The 21847-nt window shown below is 41.6% G+C and overlaps 1 protein-coding gene across 6 annotated transcripts in view; it reads right to left on the reverse strand.

Annotated features, from left to right (window-relative positions):
• Positions 1-21847, reverse strand: part of LOC121320480 (60S ribosomal protein L31) — a 174510-nt gene that overhangs the window by 41696 nt on the left and 110967 nt on the right. For 5 of the 6 annotated variants that reach the window (XM_041258838.1, XM_041258837.1, XM_041258836.1 and 2 more), the window contains exons 5-7: positions 17942-18031; positions 16565-16685; positions 11376-11489 (exon numbers count right to left, since the gene is read on the reverse strand). In XM_041258838.1, the coding sequence (XP_041114772.1) occupies positions 11376-11489; positions 16565-16685; positions 17942-18031 (325 nt within the window). Of the gene's footprint in view, positions 1-4567; positions 4608-11375; positions 11490-16564; positions 16686-17941; positions 18032-21847 lie in introns of those variants that run through there. The other variant, XM_041258841.1, reaches the window with a different exon arrangement.

Below are 21847 nucleotides of genomic sequence, written 5' to 3' on the forward strand. Positions count from 1 at the left end.
TACTCAACACAAAACCTCCACGCATCGTTTTATTTTACGCACCATGACTATCAGGGCAGTCCAAAGGCTTTCAGAAGGAGCCACCAAGCCCGCATCCACCATTCAACGCAGAATCTTTTCCACCTCCGGTATGTCTGCCTCGCTTACTCGGCTTTGGTGGCGAAGCTGTGGCGGAAGGGCATCAACAGCTCCTGCAGCTGGCTTAGTTGCTGCGGGCAAAGCCCCTCACAACTGTGTTGCCACACTGCAGTTGCTGTCTCATGCGTCACTTCCTCCCCTCTTCAGAGCCTAGGAACAGGTAGCAGTGGCCGGCTGGAATCAGTGGTGGCGACGACCGGTGACAGGAATTCTGCAGGAGGCTGCTCCTGTCGAGGGGGAGATATCGGGGTACCCTTTTTCCGGGGCGATTGTCGGGATGGCTGCTTCCTCTTGCTGCACACTGCCTGAGCTGGAACAGGGATCAACCGCAGTTAACAAGTCAGGAGGAGGGAGACCTTTCGGTGGCTGCGATCCATCGGACGACAGACCCAATGTTCTAGGTCCAGCCAGGGTAGGGGCTGGACCTCCAGGAAGATTCAACACCCCCGCCCCTAAGTCCACCTGGGCCCCGATGCGACGGAGGAAATCCAGTCCAAGAATGTAAGAGTCCTGGACTGGGACAATCCACACGGGGTGCTTTAGCAACTGCCCCCCAATGCGGATCGTCACTGTTCGTTTTCCTTCCATTGGCACCAGCTCCCCCGTCACAGTTTGTACCCGGGCAGTGGCTCCCTCCATCAGCCACGGTCTCCCTTGATGCCTTTTCCTCCCAACCACCATCACTGAGGGACCCTGCTCCGCTGTGACAGGGTTTCTTTTGCTGGCTGAGGGTTGCTGGTGTTCACTGCACGGCGACTCTCCAGACACTCAGCGCACCAATGGCCAGGCTGTCCACATCTCCAGAACAAGAGGGGTGGTCGTGGACTGACTCCCGAGCTGAGAAGCTACCGTCCTGAGAAGAGCGACGACCTCGGGGATCCAGTCAGATGGCCCCTCACATGGCACAGCCTCCTCTATCTCTAGCTGCACTGTTCGGACTCGTGGTGGACCCTGTCCTGCGGGTTCCTGCCACTCCATGGCCCAGACCACCTCCCTCTCATACGCAAGTTCCACCGCTTCCCGGAGGCTGTGGGGCTGGAAGAGTCGCACCTGCGCCCGCAGGTCTCTGGTCCCGATGGCCTCTACGAACTGGTCCCTGGCCAGCTCTTCCTGCACCGCGGGAGGCATGTGGGCAAATGTGTGGCGTTTCAAGACCTCTCTTGTCACAGGTAGCTCACGGAGGGTCACGCCCGGTTTCCGAGTCCTTCCCTGGAGCTCGTTGGACAGCAGCCCTGGCTGCTGGCTGCTGCCAAACCGGCTCCGGAGCGCCTCATTCAGTGCCCCGAAATCTGCCTGTTGTTCCGAAGCCAGAGTGAGCAGGCAGGGTAGCGCATTGTCTGCCAAAAACCCGGCGACTTGGAGAGCGTTCTCCTCTTGGTCCATCTTTCCAGATGGGCCACCAGATTGAATTGAGCATGGAATGCGTCCCAGTCCACTCCCATTGAACTGGGGGGTCTTTACAGCGCTCCGCCTGCCGCAATCCGGTGCCAGGATTGCCACCACTGGTCCCCCTTCGGATGCGCTCGCGAGGTCTGATGGATTACTGCCCTCTGCCTGTTCAGCCAGCGGTCCCCATCCCTCCAGCCCAGAGATCCTGGAAAGTCCCTGCCTGGCAGCTGTGGGGAAACTCCCTAGCCCAGGGATCCTGGAAAGTCCCTGCTAGGAGAAGTGGGCAGCACCCGCTGTTACAAACATTACAGCAGAAGGCCTATATGTGGATCACAGTCCACGGGTGGATTGCAAAAGATTTTTGGTGGATCTCGGGAAAAATCAAAACAAGCACTAGCATATAAGCATACAAACCAAGATGAGGAAAATAACAAATCCATATATGTCAGCATCTTTACGAGAAATGAGCAGTGCCATGACAAGAAATTTTAGAAGATGAAAGTGAACAGGGAACTTCGAGTTAGTTACAACGTGTTCACTGTTGTAAAATATAAGTCCAACCAACAGTGGCTAAACGATTTCTCTTGGCTTAAGTTTGACAATGTTAAAAAAACAAACAACAAAAAAAACAAATCCATATTTTGCACGTTTTATCAGGATGTAGGGGAACTGATGGCAGGCAAGACTGTCTATCTTTTTTAAATTTTTTTTTTAAACTTAGCCCACGTGTGCCTAAAAAAGTTAGTGTAGCGCATTTATTACGTTTTTGTGGTTGTTTTGTTCTATTGTTGCTATTACATACTGGACACTATTATATTAAATTCTGCTAATAATTGTTGCTCATAGCTTACTGGTGAATCACGGAACCCACTGAGATCCACCAAAATGGATCGCAGTGTTTGCTGTATTGGCTACCATTGCATTACAGGATACTAAACAGGTAGGAAATTAAATATTATGTATGTAGTGTGCATGAAGTTTCCCTGAAGAAGTGCTTTATCCCATGCAGTTTGTTATACTGTACAAAGAGCATTGCATTAACTGACGAATGCAAAATGACTGTACTGGTAAAAAAAAAAAAAAAAAAAAAATCCCCAGAAAGAAACATGACTTACATTTCTAGACAGTGTGTCTGGGAGAGATAGAACTGAGTTAATAGCAGATGTGGCTTTTCTCCTGACAGTCATTATTTTGGAACCACAGAAAAAAACTACTGAATAGTTATTTTTACCTGATCTAAGATATTATCCTGACTTGAATGTGTTAACGCCTCCAACCAGAAGCTATTATTATTGTTCTACAGCTGCAGCTTTAAATATAATGTTATATAAAAAACAAACAATAAAACAAATATTTACTGTTTCAAGAGTAAATAATAGTAAGGAAAGTGTTCATTAGTCAAAGATTGATTGATCTTTTGGTTAGTTTTACAGTTCTAATCACCTCCTGTGCTGTTGGTTATGTTCACACCAATGGTCAGAATATGTGACCTACAGCACAGGAAGCCAAGGTTACGTATCAGAACAGCAATTTAAACTTTGTGTTGAACACATGTGCTATAATAATGTGGCTAATTCTTGGGTCCAATTCTCTTAAGGTTAAACCAGTGGTTACCAATGCCTGCATCTTCAGTTGGATTTTTGGAAAATGTAATCAGACAATTTTTTAATCCATGAAAATCTCCATCAGCATAAAATAGTTTGAATAGGACTGACTGAATAATAAAATAACAACTGCTTAGAGTTAGAATCTGCTTGCTAAAGTATACTGGGGGCACAGTAATCGTATGGCAGTTGACCGAAGGAGCTTCCCCCTTTTCCGTAGAGGGTGAACCTGAGCTTGAAAAATTGTGAAAATTGAAGCATGTAAGAAAGTTCACAGTAAATATGTGCTGAAGCCTCCCTGATTTCCTCTGACTGTTCACTTTACTTTTGTGTTGTTTTGTTTGAACGCCAGCAGTAGCCTCATCCCTAGAATTATGGCAAGTCTCCAATAACAAAAAAAGAACATTATGTTCTATAAAGCTTTAATGTGGATTCAATCTGAGCCAACCCAAACAGCGTCTGAGATGACAGCAGCACATGCTCTCTCTTTTAATGCACATCTGTTCTAACGGATTCCCTCTCCTGTCCTGCTGATGCATCCAAACTCATTTTTTATTGGCTGCCTGTCGTCTGCCAGTCTGCGGACAGGGAAATTGAGATTGTTGAACAATGGTTTGGGGTTTCTGTGTGGGAGAGCAAGAGCTCTGCCTATAAATAAATAGTGTGGGTGTTTCTGTGTGTTTTGATGAGGGTTGGCAGGGATTGGGTTAATTCCTGTCCCTACCAAAAACATGTGAGAATGTGGCTGCTCCTTAATGGAATAATTGTCATTTTTATTTAAAAGCTCACTGTGATAGTGCCAAACTTGGGTGAGGGATTTTCTGTTTAATTTTTGTGTTCACAGTTTGTTTTGTCTAGCCTTTTTATTTAGGCTCTTTGAGCTGTGTTTTGTTTATAATTTTGATTTAAGAGAATCAATTTGGTATTTATTCATTCCTGAGTCTCCTTTCTGCCTCCTGACCACCATAGACACCCGGCCACTCTATTACAGTCGGCATAGGAAGAAAAAGGCAGTAGATAGTTAAATTGGGGCAATAAGGTTCGCTAAACGGAAATTGTCTTTAGTAGATTACTGTATTAAATAACTACACTACCGCTACACACCTACAGCACATGTTACATTGCCACATGAGTACACTGGCATTGATGTGGTAACAGCTGAAGGATATATACAATTGTTAAAGTAGTTGTACTATAGTAAGGGGAATGTTTTTCATATGGGAATTTCATTATTTTTCAAAAATGCTTTGCTTAAGAAAATGTTGTCTACAAAATATAACGGTTGTTCCTAAAAACATTCCAGGAAAAGACCACAGCGTGGTATTAAAAACTGTGTGCATGTTGTAAAAATGTTAAAAGATTATCTGAAGTGCAGAATATAAAATAACTAATGTATGTCTGCATAGCACAGTATTATTTACAGACAGGATATCTACCTAGATTGTATCCTTGGATAACCATGGATCAGTGGTTGATGCACTCCACAGTGATTCCCAATGTGTAAAAGGCTCTAAATAAAATAAATACACGAATTAGCCATGGCTTATCCCTTCACACTGGTGAAGCACAAATGTTTCAGCTTGTACTGTGATTCTGCACACTTACGAAGCCACTAACTGAAAGTACTCTACTTAACTTCATTTCTCATAAGTTTGACATTATATACCAAAAAGCTCTCTCCTCTCCTCAGTGCTAGTACATGAAGGAATGTTCTCTTTGTGTGACCTACTTGGACCCCTACCAGCAGTCTGTGAGAAGCTCTTTTCTCCAGCTATGTCTCATTATTATTTATGGCACAGTCTATAAAATCAGGGAACGTCCTGTTTTAGAAAGAAACAGATGGTTGGCAATCCTTCATGACGCTTCATAGAGTTAGAAATAGCTATACTCTGTACTGTAGTATACACGCATATTCAATACATTAATATCTGTTCCATTGCAGCCAAAATGTGACCTTCTTTTAATCTTGGCAAGAAATGTGTCAGTGCTCAGCAATAAATCAATTGAAGGAAGCATAACAATGAATTGAAAGGCAGTGGATTTAATACCTTGCAAAACCAGAGCCTCATGTGTTAATACATTAATACAAATGTAAACTGTAAGTGTACAAATGAACATGATTGTAAGATATTGCAACTTTATATATTGTATATTACAGACACTTTAACAGACACTCAGCTTGGCTTCTACTTTTAAGATTATTTTGTTGACTCAAAATTCTCCTAAAGGAACAGGAATCTCCTAAATAAGACACTACTATTACATGCCCTTCTGCTGTACAGGTAAACCGTAACTAAGCCATTCTATTTAGTATTTTTGCTCTACAGATCAAGTAAATGAAGATTGGAACCTGAATGTGAAAACCCAACTCATTTTGGTTAACGATATTGAAAGATAATATGTAGCCAAAAATATTCACTAAATATTAGGCAATAACGTATATTTTTGGGAGATACACTATATTTCTTCAATTTTTGTTTTATCTAAATTAAAGACATTTGAGTAACTGTATCATTTTGAGACTCATGTTGAAAGCTATTAAACCCCAAATGTGAAGAATTTACAGAGTAGTAGATATCTGAAGGATGTTTTTTCTTTTTTTTCTAGCCCAAATTATGCAGGCTACACTTGTGATTGTTGTTTAGTGCCATGTTCTTCAACACAATCTGGAATATTTGTGTAAATCCAGTTTAAGATAGAATTTAAATTAGAGGTCGGCACAGGTACCCAAAAACCCGGGTACAGTTGGGTTATAAATTACCTGATGCTACCCTGTTCTCTTTTTACTACCTGGGTATTGATGTATTAATTTGAGAATTTAAAGAAAATTAGGAAAATGTGACAATAATGTTGTACGCGCGGGTCTCTGTCTGGCGTAATAGAGACAACATTAAAACAAGCTTTTGCATTAAGTCTTTTCTTAACTGACAGGATATCAGTGTTTTACAGAAAACAAGAATACAGCAAGCAGCAAGTACACCTCAATAATAATAATTGTGGTGACCATTCTTCTCAGGAACTGAATCAGAAACAAAACAACATAATAAGATCCTGTTGGTTTATGTCAGTGATAACTCTGAGTTATCCATTAATATAAAACACGTGGCTTCCAATACAAAATGCTTTATCTACAGCTATTGCATAGATACAGTTTCTTACCAAAAAGATAAAATAAGGATCCTTTATTTAAAACTGGACATAACAGCCATGTTAACAATAACAGCGGAATATGGCCAATATATGTCACAAAAAATTCTGCAGCATGATGTGCATTTCCAGTACTGAAAAAGTCTACAGATCTGAAGGGACTAAATGTGTATGTATGTGTACTATATAGTATTTAAATATGAATCATGCACTTAAAACATTAATATTTGTGATTTTTTTTTTTTTTTTAATCATTACCCAAAAAAGATCCGGGTACCCTGTTCTAGATTTTCTATCCGTGCCAACCTCTAACTGAAATATATCTTCCCAAATTTTAATATGAATAGTCATTTACTTTTTTAAGAAGTATATCACTCCCTAAGAACTACATGTAAACCAAACTTGCTTAAAGCTACTACCAAAATAGAGTGGAACAATACTTTATTTACGTAAGTAAACCAAGTCTATGAGAATCGCCACAGTCCCCATCGGACTGCTCCATCATATATAAACACGTCAACTGAAAAGTATGACATTGTTGGAATCACAGAAACTTGACTAATCCAGAAGATGAAGAAAATATATCCACATATAGGGATATGAACTATTGAGAGGAGGAGGTGTAGCTGAAAATGTTAGGGGTGGGCTAGAAAAGCGAGAAAATTTGGGTAGAGCTGGTAGGTAAATTTGAGGAATGTTGCAGACCCCCAGGCCAGAATAGAAACGATAGCAAATTATTATATGAAGCAATTAGAAATGCATTAAGGGCAGGAATACTGTAATCATGGGGCATTTCAATTTTCACAATCTAAACTGGGAAAATCCAGATGGACGTGGTAACACAGAAATTGATCTGGTTGATGATTAATGCAGTAAATGAGTGCTTCCTGAGTCAGTGTGTCAAAAACCCGATAAGGGACAGAGCAATGTTAGATCTGGTATTCAAACAACTAGGACATGCTGTGTAGTTTAGAAGCAGTAGAGCCACTGGGGTCAAGTAATCATAACAGGATTCAATTAGAAATGACCTGGGATTCTGTGAAGGGATAGGACAGGAACTGAGAGAAATAAACTGGACAGGGAAATTGGAGGATATGACAGCTGAAGCTCAATAGAACAGATTTAAAGCAGGACAAGTATGTACTTAAAATGAAAAAGACCAGGTTTAACAAGCAGTCACCAAGATGGTTAAACAGATCAATAAAAAAATAAACGTAGAAAAAAAGACTGCTGTATATGACTTTCAGGAAAGGAAAGAAAAATTGGGAAGAAATATAGGAGTATGTTTAAACAGGTAAAAATGGATGTTAGGAAAGCCGAAAGAGGTCTATGAAAAAATATTGCCAGTGATGCTAAACATAATTCTATAAAAATCTTCCACTATTATAAATGTAAGCGGTTAAGGTGTTAAGGAATGACTATGATAACAAGGTTTATGAGGAATGCAAAATATCCGATGTATTAAACAAATATTTTTAAATGTTTTTATGAGAGAGAATAATAATATGCTGCCTGTTTGAGTAAACACAGGTTTTGAAGATGTCAGCATCAATGGAGGTATTAAATAAGCTACATGAGCTAAAAAATAACAAAATTACCAGGTCCAGATAAGATTTATACAAGGGTGCTTAAGGAAACAAGGCTAGACATAATTAGACCACTGGCTGCTAACATGAGTAGTTCTATAGAAACAGGTAAGAGCCCCGAAGACTGGAAGCTTGCAAAAGTTGTGCCATTATTATACAGACCCAGGTAATTATAGACCTATTAGTTTAACTTCCGTAACATGCAAAATGTGGAAGCAAAATTAAGAGGTAAGCTTAATTGTATAGCAACGATATTATAGAGGATAGCCGGCATGAGTTCAGAAAAGCTTAACTAACCAACTGGACTTCTGAGGATGTTACAGATAATGTGGATGATGTCAACACACAAGAGGTCGCAAATGACTCCAGTATTAATCAAGAAAACAGTATTTAGCATTGATTTTGCATTTTTAAGCGGTCATTATGCATATTTCTTTATTAAATAATTGTCCTTGTGATTTCCGAAATTATGTTGATTTCCGAAATAATGTTACTATTTATTGCAGTGCTTCTTGCAATCTTTATTTTGCATGGGACTTTAAAAGAAAATCTGTGTTAAATGTTATAATTTATAAGGAATTAATTTGCACTTGGAAAAGGAGGGTTTTAATTAACGAAAGAGTATTATATAACTAACCTTGAAACAGAAATGTAACAGGCCGTGGCTGTGACGACGACGATACAGAGAGAGAGAGAGTGTACAGGATCAGGGTTAATTACTTTCTAGATAATTCAATATTTGTAGTTATGAAAATATTTGATCCTTTTCTATACTTGTGGTTATGAATGAGATTTATTCACATGTTGTTTTAACCATTTGTAAACTTGTATTAGTAATACCAGTTATTTGCACCCATTGTAATGTTGCTACCAAGAAGTTATCAATGCAAGTGCAGCCTATTTGAATTCTGCAAAAATACAATATATGATAGCTGACCTCTACTGTAAATTTTATTTGAATTATAGAACTGCAATCTTGGTATAGAAAACAGCATATTACATATCACAATAAAGTTTCCTTAGGTGATTGTGGATTTGGAATGTGTCCTTGGCTTTTAACACCTCTGTATAAAGAACAGGAGTACAAGGAGACACAGATCGACTAGGAATGTGACAGAGATCACTGACATAGATTTTGCCTAAATGTATTTATGTATAAATGTATGCATATAAAATGTTCTTATAATACTGTAAGTGTTCGTTTGCTACTTCTAATTATGTTGGGTTTATTTATAAACAAAATTGTGCATTGTGTACTGGGTTAGGGGAGGAGTTCTATCATAATTTTAAAAGCTTAATAAATATATAATGAAGTGTTATACACATGTAATACATATATAACATAACTAACAACTACAAACACAAATGGCACATCAAACATATTTATTTATAGCCTGCAATTGTACATGTTAAAATACATACAAATTTATATGTCAACATAAGAAAATAAATTCCAACCAATATACGTAGATGGCTTGCTGTATTTTTCTTGCAAAATTCGCATTAAAAGAGTTGTATATAGTAAGCACTGGCAAAATATCCCTCCAAATGAGGTTAAATGACTGGTGGGGTTTAATTATTATTATTATTATTTTTTTTTTAAATCTGTGCTGCTCGATTTTTACCCACATGCCAGATAATTGTAAATCAGCATTTTATATGTGAAGTGTTCGTAATAAATGTACATTCTGGATGATAAAATGCACAATTTTAACTGAAGTTTAGAAATTATACACAAAATAGATATTCCCATTATTTTTTATTTCCATTTGGCTTCTGCTTGCTGACGGGAGAGCTCTCTCTGTACGCTAGTAGTTTTCATAACAGTGAATTATGCTTCCATTCATTTTTCTTGATCTCATTAACATGGATTTTGATTATCGAGTTCCCCTTATCTAGTCGTTGAGACAGGAAGTGAAATACGGACCTGCGACAATGAAACTTTTTAACGAGAAATGCGTTCATTAACGACCTTATCAACTCAATTTCAAAGCATTAATGGATTGATTTAATTAACACATTTTGTTTGAAAATCACTTGATACTAAAGCTCTCATTACTATACCACAAGTTCGATACAATAACAATTTTTTTTTTTAAATCCTGCCTAATGTATCTTGATTTTCAAAAAGCCTTTGACAAAGCCCCACACAAAAGACTTACATGTAAATTTAAATCAGCATGAATACAGGTGATGACATATAATTGTATACATAACTGGTTAAAAAACTGAAAGCAGAGAGTAAATGTGAGAGGTGTACAATCAGATTGGGGGATGTACTTAGTGGGGTACCACAAGGGTCTGTATTTGGACCCTTACTGTTCCTCCTTTATATAAATGACTTGGATTAAGATATACATTGCAAGACTTGCAGATGATACAAACTTGGAGGAGTAGTGGACTCTGAATCTGCAGCCCAGCTAACTGAAAGGGATTTGGACCTTCTCTGTAACTTGTGGCAAATTCATTTTAATGTTAAGAAATATAAAGTATTGTATATTGGGTGTATAATCCATGTTATAAGTTTTTAATGAACAGGATGAAAATACGAGACAAGGACTTTGAAAAGGATCTCGGGGTTATAGTGGAGTCATCTTTAATCTGGTCAACGGGGTGAGGCAATTCAAAAGGCAAATAGAATGTTTGGCTATATTGAAAAAAACTCTAGGGAGATTATGCTAGGATTATACAATGCCCTAGTTAGACCCCACCTAGAATATTGTGTGCAGTTTTGGTTACTATAAAAATGCATAACTCTCCCTCAAGAAGGTACAGAGAATGGCAACTAGGCTGATCATATGACTTATTAAAATTATAGATTACAGAGGGCATAAGTGGAAGTTTAGCAATTCTTTACACATCTATAAATGCATACACTAGCCTACCAGGTGGATCAGGATCTAAAACATTGGGAACATTTAAAAAAGACTAGATTCTGTGTTTTTAAATGAGTTCCCCCCAGTAGAGGAAGATAGTGTGCTAACAAGGGATGAGTATTGATGGGCAGAATGGTCTTTTCCCATTCCCAAACTATTATTTTCTTATGTTCTAAATAAGTTCCATGCATAAAAAAACACAATTCTTTAATTGCCTCAATTTCATCATCCTTTTTCAGTGAGTTAAAAAAAAGAACTACTACATATCACTAGCTGCAATGGCTGTCCTAATCTTCTGCCCACCTTTCCTATCACAAGCTTGCAACTCTGGACCAATCAAGTGATTTTATGTAGAAAATCCTATCCTACTGTATATTGCTGGACTGTAAAATAACTTATCCCAATCATAATAAGGGTTTTTCATTACACATTAAAGACAGGTGTTCAAATTTCAACTTTTCCATAGACTGTGATAACTTAAAATACAAGTCAAGTGGCTTATTCAATTGGTTATTTTGTGTAATAAAATGTTTTAGTTTTATTTAGTTTTAGACATACTTGACTCAAATGCTAGTAACATGTGAAAAAACACTTCAGCAGATGCTGTGGTGAACAACAATTTTAGTAATACCTACCATTGTTGAAGGATCGGAAATGTCCTACAAATTTAATATATTCATATGTTGGAGGTTCCTTTGGATCTAAATTTCCGAGTAGAAGGTGACAACAGAACTCCAAGCCATTTTCAGCTGCAAAAACACAAACAATCAGATTTTACTTGGAAAACAGGACGGTTAATTGCTAAGCAGGACACAGCAGGAGCTACATTCTGTTGCACATGTTTATTGTTAATTAAACATACAAAATAATTAATTCAAATATAGTCTGTCTTTAGACTTTAAACCTGGGAAGACACAGCTTTCCCTCGTACAAATACATTTTACCTAAGCTGTATCAATGCTGGCCCTCATTGAACCTTTTGGTACAGCATACCACCACTAACTACTCTTTCTGCAGCCTTTTACCCACATTCTCCCATGGTTGAAAAGGGAAGCCAGTAACCAATTTACATGCAATGGCAGGGATGTTTGCCCTTAGTCCTGCTAAACTAAAAATGTTGCCTGAAGTAGAAATGTAACCATTACTGAATGCTTGTTTACCTCTTAAAGACCCGAATCCTTAAAATTGTATACCAAAGCTGCTCTTTGAGCCTGTGACACAGTCATGGCCACGCTCCTGAGGTTCCCCGTGCCTGACTGAGCAGGTAGCAGTGCGGCAGCAGTCTCCATGGCTGGCCGCTCAGGAGCTGCATCAAGTTTGAAAACTATAGTCATCTGGGCCAAAATGGGGCTACTATGAGCACCTTGGCCCAATTCTGCCTGATTTTCTCAAGACACAGCGTGAGCAAGGTGAGCGGTGGGAAGGCATATAACACATGTCTTGGTCACTGATGTGCCAAGGCATCTATTCCCAGTGGGTCCCTGCCTCCTATTATGGAGAATCAGAGGGGGCAGTGGATTGATTCTTGGGAGGCAAAGAGGTCTAGCTCTGCTCTCCCAAACCTCTTGCAGATAAGACTCACCACCTCGAGGTGAAGCCTCCACTGAGGCTCTCTTCTGGTGACACTGCCCAGAGCTACACCAAGAGAGTGCCTTTAATGGTGGGACACTGTCAATAGTCAGTCATGGTTCAATGTGGGCTGAAAAACCTTGCTATTGAACCAGGCCTACAGAGGACGCACGCGCTGGAGACTCAATGAAAAGATCTGGGAAGCTGCTGCCATCAGGCCCAGAAGTTTCTGGAACATTACTACCATGTGCGCTCTGTTGAGCTGAAAGAACTCCAAACAGGCAGTTATTCTTTGCACTCTGTCATCCAACAGAGTAGCCAGCATGGACCCAGAGTCCAAGCACACTCCAAAATAGGAGGCTGTCTCGGGAGGCGTGAGCTGGATCATCACATTATTCACCGTAAAGCCCACCTGTTGAAGGTGGTGAACCAGTCGCCTGGCCTGATTGACTGCAACAGCTGTTGCATTGTCAACATTTTGAACCTCCTTCAGCTCAGATACAGGTTGACCTGTCTGAAGTTGAGGATCGGTCTGAGACCACCATACTGCTTGGGCACCAGGAAATAGCTGAAGTAGACCCCTTCTTCCAACTGGAGTGGGTATAGTGCCGTGAAAAAGTATTTGCCCCGTCTGATTTTCTGCATTTTTGCACATTTTTCACGTTGAGTTTGGTCAGATGTTTTTGTGAGTTGTAGTAGTATATAGAGGGAATCTGAGAGAAAAAAATGACACCAAAGTTTGTTGCTGCTTTCATTTGTTTAGTGTACAAGGTAATCAAACATGCAATCTTCAGGTGTGAAAAAAAGTTATTGCCCCCCCCTAGTTAACTCAACCCAATTAAAGGGATAGTTAGGGTCAGCTGTTTGAATACTTTGGTTAACAATCAGGCCTGATTTGGGCCAGCGCTGCCCAATATAAATCTAACTAACTTTGGCCCTTACCATCAGAGTAAAGTTGTCAGCACATAGGTTCTAGAGGCACATCATGCCACGATCAAAAGAACTTCCTGAAGACCCCCGGAAAAAAATTGTTGATGCCTGGAAAGGGTTACAAAGCCATTTCTAAGGCTCTGGTGCTCCACCAAACCACAGTCAGAGCCATATTGTCCAAATGGAGAAAGTTTGGGACAGTAGTGAATCTTCCCAGGAATGGACGCCCTGCCAAAATCTCTCTAAGAGGAAGGCATAAAATCGTTCAGGAAGTCACAAAGAACCCTAGAAAAACATCCAGGGATTTGCAGGCCTCTATCACCTCGGCTAAGGTCAGTGTTCATGACTCCACCATCAGAAAGACACTGGGCAAAAATGGGATTCATGGCAGAGTAGCAAGGCGGAAACCACTGCTCACTAAGAAGAACACGAATGCTCGTCTCAAGTTTGCCAAAAAACACCTGGATGATCCTCAAGATTTCTGGAACAGTGTTCTATGGACAGATGAGTCAAAAGTGGAACTTGTTGGCCAACAAGGGCCCCTATGTCTGGCAAAAAACAAACATTGTATTCCACAGTAAGAACCTCATACCAATGGTCAAGCATGGTGGTGGTGGTGTCATGATTTGGGGATGCTTTGCTGCATCAGGACCTGGATGACTTGCCATCATTGAAGGAACCATGAATTCTGCTCTGTATCAGAGAATTCTACAGGAGAATGTCAGGCCATCCGTCCGTGAACTGAAGCTGAAGCGCAGCTGGGTCATGCAGCAAGACAATGATCCAAAACATACAGGCAAGTCTACATCAAAATGGTTGAAGAACAAGAAATTTTAAGTTTTGGAATGGCCTAGTCAAAGTCCAGACCTAAACCCCATTGAGATGTTGTGGCAGGACCTGAAACAAGCAGTTTATGCTTGAAAACCCACAAATGTTACTGAGTTGAAGCAGTTCTACATGAAGGAGTGGGCCAGAATTCCTCCACGGCGCTGTGAGAGACTGATCAATAACTACAGGAAGCGTTTTGTGTTTGGTTGCAGTTATTGCTACTAAAGGTGGCATAACCAGTTATTGAGTCTAAGGGGGCAATTACTTTTTCACACGGGGGCATTAGGTGTTGACTGTGCCGATCTTTGAGGCTGCTGGGGCCTAGGGCACCAGTTTGATGCCGGTTTCCGTACTGGAGATGGTCACTTGGGAAGCAGTTCCTTAGTGGATTCCTACACATGATGAAAATGCTGCAGCATCTCATCCACCGTAGGACCAAACATATGCCCTGGAGAGATCGGGGTGTCCAACAGTGGTGCTTTGACCCCCGTCAGACACACATGCCTGAGAAAGCCAAAGCTGCCTGCGTGCGGCTACCAGAGCAGCCAGATTTCTACCTACATGCTTTACATTGAGCTACGACGGGTGTAGGTTTTGTTAACTAGGCCCAGCACATCCAGCTGTTGTGGTGAGGGCCTGTGGTTCTCAGAGAGGGACTGCAGCAAATGCAATTGATAGGTCCCCTAGCTGTATGGCGAACACACCGGCTGAACAGGCTTTTGAGGATGCTTGTTAGGGCAGACAGCGCCCTTAGATAGGAGCACCAAATTATGCACCTGGACCAAGCAAGCAATAGAAACCTCAACTGGCTGAAAATAGGACAAGCCCAGCTTTTCCGCATCCATGCACCCTTTATAGGGTGTCCGTTGACCAGGAAACAGAAGGAGCTGTTGTCGGATGGTCCCAGGAAAACTGGATTTCATATAGAAAATCCGGGTGAACTGGGAGGGATATGGAAGAGGTGGCAGGCTCCTTGTCAAAAACGGATTGCCTTGTTTCCCCTCCTGTTCGCCCACCTCCTCAGAGGCAACGATGGACAGTATGTCCTCCTGTGGCCAATCAGTGCTAGCAGCCTCATGGGGACAGGAGGGGGGGGAATCATCCTAGGGGATTTTGAGTTAAAATAATATTGTATAGTGTGGAGACATATTTACAATTCCTTGAACTTCAGTATTACAATATTTAATTAACCTAAATATTTATTAAATTCCATCCACAGCACAGCGCATCCTCTGTGACTTCTGAGAAAGCACTGCTACAACATGCATTTCATTTTACCAGAACTATCTGGTAAGCATATCTGAGCCAACCTAAAGCCAGCCAGGATAAACACAGCCAGAGGTCTTTATGAGACAATAATCCAATTAGCTTAATCTAGAGCCAGGGGGAGGAACCTGTGACAGCAGATTAAACAATATCACTGTTGCCAAGGCCATCATAGGCTGGCTAATGAAACTGATATGGATGTCGGCATTTTTGAGAACCTTGTTTCTCCGCCATGCAAGAGACAGCAGCGTCTAAGCAAGAGAAGAAATGGAAAGATAAAATGGATAAATAAAAAGCACTCCTGAAAGCTTACATTTCTATAACCACTGAGCAAATGTGAGTGACTCATCTTCAGTATCCTACCAAATAGAGCTGGATCATCAGTTTGAGGGGTTCAATATCCAGTCAGTGTCAACCCAGTGTAAACACCAAACTAAAATGAGGTTACTTCAATGGCCTTAACCAGAGCTGTTATATAAGTGTACCCAATTTAAGTGAGAATGGACAAATGTATCAGAGAAAGATGTTGGCTACCGCACAGATCCTACTGGACGCCATGTTTCTAAGGTAAGAAGTTTAAAATCCCCTAGAAACAACCTGTTGATCGTATAATGCAAATATAACAAATAAAAGCTTAAACATTAGCTAACCTCTCGTTAAAACAACAACCTTCTATTTATTTATAGACGTGATGGTAATTGTTTCATTTGCTTTTTTCTTTGTGTCAGTGAAACCACAACATTACAGTCTGAGGATAAACACTAATTTCCAGTCCCTGTTCACTTGCTGTGTGGCAACCCCAGGATCCCATATTTACCCTAGAGTACTTGTGTCAGGCAGCCCTATTTCAGGATTTTTTTTTTGTTCTGTTTTGCATCCACAATTGGCAGGGATCTGGCAGCAAATTGATATTGCTGCATTTCCATATGTCGAGGGACACAATGCAGTAAACCCTCCCTACATGACCCCTCTCTTTCCCTTGGCTGTCACTATGTTCTAGGAGCACTGTACGAAAATCCAGTGAACGTTGCAGAAGCCCTCTCCCCGGCCACTCTCGAGGGGTATTGAACTAGCTCTGTAACACGTACAGAATCAATCTCCTGGGACGTGTGCTGAACCAACCATTTAACATGCACAGAATCAATCTCCTGGGACATGTGCTGAATGGACGATCTTCAGAAGCCTCAAAACTTCTAACAATTAATGTTCAGAATCATAACCCAAAACTTACAGTCAAGGTAGTTTGCAGACGCGGGGTGTTTCATTAACAAATGTGAGGATAACAGTTTGTAAACTTCTGAAAGTTCTTGTTCTGGGAGGAAATGTAATAAGTTCTGATCCATAACATCGGACTAGAAAGACGGAAAAAGAGAGGTTGTCACATGTCATACATCCATACATCATTTCATATATGGTAACAATTATATTCAGTAACAAAATTTCAACAATGAAATGTAACTTTATGAAAGCAAAACACATGGCTCTATTTTAATGACCTAAATGGTAGCAAATCTGAATCACACTGCCCTTTAAAGTAATTGTAGCTAACAAGTCATGCACATACATTTGCTATATTTTTCTTCATTTTTTACAGAAATCTTTGTTAGTAAGCCAATGTTTTGCACTTTGTGTGTCATTTCACCTGAAGAGTGACTCAGATGACTGACATGCTTTGCAGCTACTAAGATGCTTTGACTCTGACACTACTGGGGTGAAATGACCAAGGAAGACTGCCTGAAAGGCAAGTACTAGACATTTTAAAATGAAAATACATGTTTGCTATAGCATGTTTTTTTTTGTTTAACTGTACATTTGAGACTTATATATTGAATGATAAGATAAGATTTATGGAATCATTTTGTTCAGTACAAACACTTTAACGTGTTGGTTTTCAATGTCAGTCGAGATGGGAAGCAGCTTGTTGGTTCATAATAGAATAGAAGGTCCTGAAGGAGTGAGGACATTAAACGAGGAAGTTGAAAGCAAGCAGTGATTTTCTTTAAATGCCAGTTATCAAGTTTTTAAATGAAAATACCAGCATGCTATAACATAAGTTCCATTCAAAACTGCACATTTGAGACCTAATGGAAGTACATACCACGTAAGATTTATGAAATTCTTTTGTCAGCTGCAACCACTTAAACATCACTTGGAAGGAAGATCTCTGGGTTACACGTTTTATGATCAAGGACCTTCATTATTTACATCATTAAAGTAGACCCCACAATGTTGAATATCATTTAAAATCTGGCAGCAGATAAATATACGTACTGATACGTGGTATTTGAGCATTTAATAAATATGTAATATGATAATAATAATCTTTATGTAACACCTTTCATAGTGGATCACAAAGCGCTTTATAAGATATGAGACCAGAATGTGTGAACTATGCATCAGCTGCAGAGTCACTTACAACAATGTCTCACCCCAAAGATGGAGCACAAGAAGATTAAGTGACTTTTTCAGGGTCACACAATGAGTCAGTAGCTGAGCAGGGATTTGAACCGCGTACATGCTCATTACAAGCCTATTTCTTTAACCACTGGACCACACAGCCTCCTACAATCAGAATCTATCTTATAAATCTATTTAAAGGAGCACTCACCGGTAAATGTCCTAGCAGAGGAGTAATACTGTCAGAAACGTAAATAATATTTCCATCTGTAGTTACTGCAATGAGAAAGCCATCTAATGCCTGAAATACAAATTTGCAAGAGGGAAATACAATTAATAAACATATACAATTACATTTTAATGTACAAGCTTAGATGTAACACTCCCTCAAATTATCATTCAGTATAGAATACACCACTGGTTTTCACTGGGGGGGTTAGATCGGCCAGGGTGTCCTCGGCTCACCGCACACCAGCGACCCCTATATTCTGGCCAGGCGCCTCTCTGATCTAGTAACCCCAGTGGATGTTACACACTTGCTAATGCTTTTGTACTTTACTGTCTGGGACTGAAGCTTTTTTTGTATGTGATCCATACTGCATAATTTTGTGTTCTATGTTCCCACGGATGTGTGAATGTAATTAAAATGATCATTAACAACAGTGAGATTTAATTATTATCACTCGCATGTGATTTCTGTCATATGGTACAAGGCAATAAAGGCATAGACAGTTTAACAAGCCTCATGTCCAGCTATGATCAGCAAAGAAAAAAGCCTACATAAAGTGTTCGGAGAAGTTATCTAATTCAATTCAAAGACACTTCCTCATTATTATTATTGATTGGTACTGAAAAAATGTGTAAATTGAAAATAAAGTAAAAGTTGGGAAATATAGCCTTGCAATTGAGAGGTTCCAATGATGTCGTGTATGGTGTACTCACTTATTTCACACTTTGCATATGATTCATATCAAATTAGCTTCATACTGGGCTTGTTTTATCCAAATATCTCATAGGGAGCTCAAGGCAACCCACGAACACATATGAGTGAGTCTCAACTGGGCTGACGGATCACCCTGTAGCGTATGAACTATACTTATAGGGTACTGTGACAGGCTGGCGATGTAGTGACTTGAGGCTAGATGCAGGAACCAAACACACAGAGGCAGTTCTGCAGTTCAAAAGACGCTTGCGGCACCGTTTATTAAAGAACAAAAATTAATAAAATGTTTAAACAAACAACACTGCTCACAGAGCACAAAAATAAAAGGTTTAAACAAAAATAAATCTCAAACATAAAACACAGGTCCGGCTGGGCAGTAGCCTTCAAGGATCCTATATATTTTTTAATTTTAAATTTCTCTCTCCTTTCACTCTCCCGTTCCTCCTCTGAACACCCACCCCTAGGGCAGAGAGATGCAGGCTTTTATGCAGGTGACCATCTCCCAATTAGCAACAAATTAATCATTTAATTCGGGAGACCTTTGCACAAGGTTTTTAATTATTCCTGGCAGAGGACAAGTTGCCGACCTTGTCTCTGCTAGAACACACCCAAACAAAACAATAACAAAACAACGCACAGGGGCGGAGGGGGAAACCATGTTCTAAAAATAAACAATCAAATAATTGTACAGGGCTCCTCGCCCTGTTACATATCCCCCAGTTGTACAATGCACACATGGACCCAAGGGCCACCTCATCCCTCAGGCTTAAAGTCCAAGAAGAGAGAGATTAGAGTTGACGGTGGCGGCCATGGTGGGAGGTCCTTCAATCTCCACTCCTTTGTGGCTGGAGGCTCCCTCTTCCGAGGCTTCAGACACTGTTTCTCCTGCCGTGAAAGTGTGGCTGGGGGAGCTGGTCTCCTGACCACCCCCCCTTTCTTCATGGTCGGCAGCTCCCCTTTGTGGGGCTCCGGCCACTGTACTTCCTGCCGCGAAAGTGCGACTGGGTTAGCTGGTCTCCTGAATCCCCCCCCCCATTCTTTGTGGCCTGCAGCTCCCTTTTATGGGACTCCAGCCACAGTATTTTCTGCTGCCTGGCAGGACTGGCAGTGACCCCAGGCGAAGTGGAGCAGGCAGTGACCCCAGGAGAAGCATACCAGGCAATGACCCCAGGCGAAGCAGAGCAGGCAGCAACCCCAGGAGACACAGGCAGCCCCTGGACCTTCAGCGCCCCCAGGCAAAGAGGAAACCTCAGCCGCCCCAGACGAAGCAAGACCTTCAGCAACCCCAGGCGAAGGGTGACCCTCAGCAACCCCAGGTGAAGCGGGACCTTCAGCAACCCCAGGTGAAGCGGAACCTTCAGCAACCCTAGGGAATAAAAAGGAGACACAGGCAACCCCAGGCGATGCGGAGCAGCAGACAGCTCCAGGCGATCCGGATGTGGTATACCTGAGTGGAGCAGGCGTGACATCCCTGAGCGGAGCAAGGCAGGCATCCCTGGGTGGTGCGGGGCAGGCATCCCTGGGCGGTGCAATGTTGGAATCCTTGGGCGGTGCGAGACAGACATCCTTGGACGGTCGCAAGGTAGGCATCCTTGGGCGGTGTGAGGCAGGCATCCTTGGGAGGTGCGAGGCAGGCATCGCAGGGCGATGGCGAATTGGGATCCCTGGGCGATGGAGAACTGGCATCCCCAGGCGAAGCATGACAGAGCAGCAGTGGTCCCTTGGGAAGCGATGGCGGCAGCAGAAGCTCAGGAGTTGACAGAGGTAACGAACCCTTGGGAGGCGACGGCAGGAGGGGAGCCCCACGCCATGAAGGCGGCAATGGCAGGAGCTCCAACTCTCCCTGTGAGGGAGCCAGGACCCTTGGCGGTGCTGGCGTTAGCCCTCTTTGCAGCCACTGCGGCTGGGCAGTTTTCCCCCATGCTCCCCTCAGCAACCTATGCAGGGGCTGCTGAGGACTGCCAGCATCCTGTCCTGGCCTTTTTATGGGTGCAGGGAGAGGCAGCTCCTGCTTCTCGCCCTCTAATGGTGGTGGAGACAGGCAGCTCCTGCTGCTCTGCTCCAGATGGTGATGGTGGTGGAGGCAGAGGCAGAGGCAGCTCCTTCTCCTCTTCTCCTGGTAGTGATGGTGGTGGAGGCAGAGGCAGCTCCTGCTCCTCTTCTCTGGGTGATGAAGGCAGCAGGGGTTCCTCCCCTTCTGGCTGCAAAGGCGGTAGGGGCTCCTCCCCTTCTGGCTGCAAAGGCGGCAGGGGCTCCTCCCCTTCTGGCTGCAAAGGCGGCAGGGGCTCCTCCCCTTTGGGCTGCAGTGGAGGAACCAGCAGGCATGCTCTCTCTCCTGGTGGAGGTGGGAGCGGAAAGTAGTCCTCCCACGGTGGTGGAAGTGGAACCAGCAGGTATTCTCCCCCTGCTGGTGGGTATCTGGTAGGAATAAATTATTTTTTGATAGTACGATATAGCATGATTATGAATATTCGTGATAATCGTATCGTTAACATTTTTAAATAATCGTAGAAAATTATAGTCACATACTCACTAAACGTGGCTGGAAGCAGAACATGCTTTTCTCTCCAAATATGGGTACAATCATCTGTGTTTACTAGGGCTACTACGATTAAATAAAAAATCTATTTTTCAATCAATTCCATTCCTCATTACATACATGGATATAACTACTGCATAATCGATTCAATAATTACATTTTTGTAATGCACATTGTTTCTCAACAAAACTGCATTGAACGCCCTCCTGCCTTGCTATTTACAGTATTTCCACCACAGACAAGCAGAGGTGTGCTCTTCTTTTCCTGCTCGTGTTAACCAATATCTGATTTACTGGTCCAATCCTACCAGCGAATCTGTTTAGAAAATTCTTTGTTAGTATGCCCCTCTGTGTATTCACTGTGCGAAAAACAAAACAAAACAAAACAAAAAAAAAACAATAAACAAAACAAAACAAACAAAACAAACAAAAAAAAACCGCACAACCTTGTATCCAGAGCAGGATAACAGGTTTATATTCCTGGCAAACAACCTGTAAATATATTTGTGCACATTACAAAATACACATATACTGTTCTATTTTTATTTTCCAAATCTCTACCTCCCTGTAGCAGGGGGAGATCTATGTTGACTCTGCTGGTGTGTTCATAGTGCTGCAGGAAGAGGGCAGCAGTCG

Source organism: Polyodon spathula, chromosome 9 (genome assembly GCF_017654505.1).
Source record: "Polyodon spathula isolate WHYD16114869_AA chromosome 9, ASM1765450v1, whole genome shotgun sequence".
Taxonomy (NCBI): domain Eukaryota; kingdom Metazoa; phylum Chordata; class Actinopteri; order Acipenseriformes; family Polyodontidae; genus Polyodon; species Polyodon spathula.